This window comes from Plectropomus leopardus, unplaced genomic scaffold, assembly GCF_008729295.1.
Source record: "Plectropomus leopardus isolate mb unplaced genomic scaffold, YSFRI_Pleo_2.0 unplaced_scaffold20825, whole genome shotgun sequence".
In the NCBI taxonomy this organism is placed as follows: Eukaryota; Metazoa; Chordata; class Actinopteri; order Perciformes; family Serranidae; genus Plectropomus; species Plectropomus leopardus.
Genome location: NW_024622523.1, coordinates 1 through 2,989, shown reverse-complemented (window position 1 = coordinate 2,989; position 2,989 = coordinate 1). Strand labels below are relative to the sequence as shown.

General features: G+C 41.4%; 1 protein-coding gene across 1 annotated transcript; it reads right to left on the bottom strand.

Annotated features, from left to right (window-relative positions):
* Positions 1-6: 6 nt before the first annotated feature.
* On the bottom strand, positions 7-2,960 carry LOC121965602 (scavenger receptor cysteine-rich type 1 protein M130-like; the record flags this gene model as incomplete). The annotated part of the gene is made up of 6 exons (XM_042515736.1): positions 2,842-2,960; positions 2,455-2,598; positions 1,760-2,083; positions 1,405-1,686; positions 982-1,263; positions 7-124 (listed from the first exon to the last, which is right to left on the bottom strand). Coding segments are annotated over exons 1-6 (1,265 nt in total), but the record flags the coding sequence as incomplete, so codon positions are not given.
* Between the last annotated feature and the right edge of the window lie 29 nt (positions 2,961-2,989).

Genomic DNA, 2,989 nt, shown 5'->3' with positions numbered 1-2,989 from the left:
TCCTGCTGGTCAAAGTCAGCTTCACACACAGAGGACCACAACTGGTTTGACTGGTCAGACTGGTTAGACTTCACCTCCAGTCTGCCTGAACACAGACTCGTCCCGTTCACCAGCCGGACAGACTCTGGAGAGACGGAGAGAATTTAAATCTTAAAACTGGTCTTTATTTGTGTCGATATCAAAGACATGATACCCATGAAATATGAAAGACTTTAATGCACTTTATACTTTTACTTCTCTGCATTTTAGAGGGAAATATAAGACTTTTTACTTTACGACATTCATCAGAGAGCTTCAGTTACTTTACAAAATAAGACTGTTCGTATTAGAAACATAAGATTATAAAAATGTACAGTGTTTTCTTATAAATTAAATTACCTATGACTTTATACAAGCACAACTGCAACATTTGTTTTTATTATTATTTCATTAAGATGATTCACAGAAAAAGTTTGTTGCCAGCTGTTTTGGTAAACATTTGAGTCTTTCAAAATTTCTTTTTTTTCTTCTTTTTAAAATATTAATAATAATTTTGAGTTGAGTTGAGTTTTTGTATTTGTTTATTTTTTAATAGTTCTAAGATTTTGGGATGTTTTCTTCTTTTTTTTTTTAATTTTGAAGTTCTAGGTGTATTAATAATAATTTTTGGGGGGATTTTTTTCTTCCTTTCTTCCTTTTTAAAGATTTTTTTTTTTGCATTGGGTACTTTCACATTTGATACTTTTAATGCATTTTCCTGATTCTACTAACTTACTTTTTTCTTAAAAACGTGAAATCCAGAGCTTTCATTTGTATCACAGTATTTTCACAGGGTAGTATTTGTACTTTTACTTAAAAGTAAAGGAGCTGAATACTTCATCCACCACAGGAGGCAGAACACTATATTGAGGAAGTCGGATACATGAGCAGATTCGTTTAGTCCAGTCTGTAAGAACTTTATATTGAAATGACTGCCAGAGATAATGTCACTGACAGGCTCACCTGAGCAGGTGATCTCCAGGATGGAAGAAGAAGATCCGGATGTTGCACACTTCCTCGGGGTATATCCAGCTTGAATACAGTCAGGTCTGATCTTCCATGCAGATTTGCAGACGGACTCATTTCTTACTGCAGTTGAAACAGCAGAGCCACAGTCCAAGTCTCTGCAGACGACAGCTGCTTCCTTCAGGGTCCAGTCAGAGCCATCTACTGGTCTCCAGTGTCCTCGTCTCACCTCCAGTGCTCCTGAACAGCGACCGGATCCTCCCACCAACCTGACAGGCTCTGAACAGAAACAAGAGTGTCATCTGTCATGTTGTTGAGCTGACCTCTGTTTCTCAGCATTTCATAAAACCATGTCATAACAAATTTGTTCGGACAAACTTGGATGATCACTGTCCCAGATGTCGGCACCGTCAGGCTTACCAGAGCAGGTGAGCTCCACAATAGAGGAGGAGGAACTTGACCTCACACACTCCCTCGCATTAAACCCGGCCTGAATACAGTCAGGAATGATCTTCCATGTAGATTTGTGGGAGGACTCATTAATTATTTCTGTTGACACAGCAGAGCCACAGTCCAAGTCTCTGCAGGCCACATCTGCTGACGTCAGAGTCCAGTCAGAGCCACCCACTGGTCTGTAGTCTCCATGTTTCACCTCCAGTGTTCCTGCACAGCGCCTGGATCCTCCCACCAACCTGACAGGATCTGAACAGAAACAAGAGCGTCACTGACAAAAGTATGTTTTTAAACCAAATCAAAGCTGCAGCTCCTCTTCTACCTGCACAGGTGAGTCCAACAGCTTTTCCAGGGGAGCAGCTGAATGTTTCTGAGTCTGAGGTTGTACAGGCACGGAGAGCAGGCTCGTGTCCTGAACACTGGAACTCTTTGGTCCACATTTGAACATGCACATATTCAAAGAGCGCCTCCTGGTGGACTGCAGGAGCCCCACAGCCGAGCTCCCGACAAACCACCTCTGCATCCTGCTGGTCAAAGTCAGCTTCACACACAGAGGACCACAACTGGTTTGACTGGTTAGACTGGTTCGACTTCACCTCCAGTCTGCCTGAACACAGACTCGTCCCATTCACCAGCCGGACAGACACTGAGAGAGACAGAGAGCACATTCACACTCAGATTCAGATGTATAAAAATATTCTTAAAAACACATATCTACGGGATTTACAGGATTTGAAAGTTTTCTGATTTTGGCACTGTCTTTTAGGAGCATGAAGAATGACACTGTGGAAGACAGCAATGAAGAACAAAAACAAGATCTACAACCATGAAGAGTTGGGGCAAACCTTATCTAATCCTAAATCAGGGATACTCAACTTGCTTTGCTTTGGGGCCATTTTTGTAATGGCATGGCAATTTATCTTTTTTTAAAAAGCTTGATATCTTGACTCTGGTGTCAGTGGATCAGCATGGTGCTGACATGTGTCCTTGTTTAATGTTGACGGCCTCTTTGCCTACCTAAGCTTTTAAGGCTGGTACAGATGTTGCTGGTGAGGTCGTTGACGACGTCCAGGAGCAAAGCCTCCGTAGTTAAGTACATGTGACTTTCTGCGGGATCTGATGCAATGGATCTCAGCTCCAAGATGTTTACTTCACCCACACCTGTGAAAAAAATGTAGGTTTATACCAATGTGCCGAAAAAAATAGACCCAAATACCCCCAAATAATAATAAGATGTTGACTTAATTTTCATAACATTAAGATTTTAACTGGTATAAAAGACACATGTAGTATATTTTGAGCAAGCTCACTTAATAAAGCCATGTAGTTTCAGTGCATTTCACAGCTTACAAACTTTTCTAAAGCTGTGCTGCGTTATCGTTTTTCAAACTAAAAGTCAGTCACCGATAGTGTAGACCTCAAATCCTGTGTCCTTCAGGTTCTGCGAGGGGAGAAGTGTCTCATCCTGGGAGTCTCCATCAGTGATCAAGATGACAATTTTTTTTGATTTCGCTCGCATTCCCTCATCGTGTTCAAAGTTGTTATGGAGGAC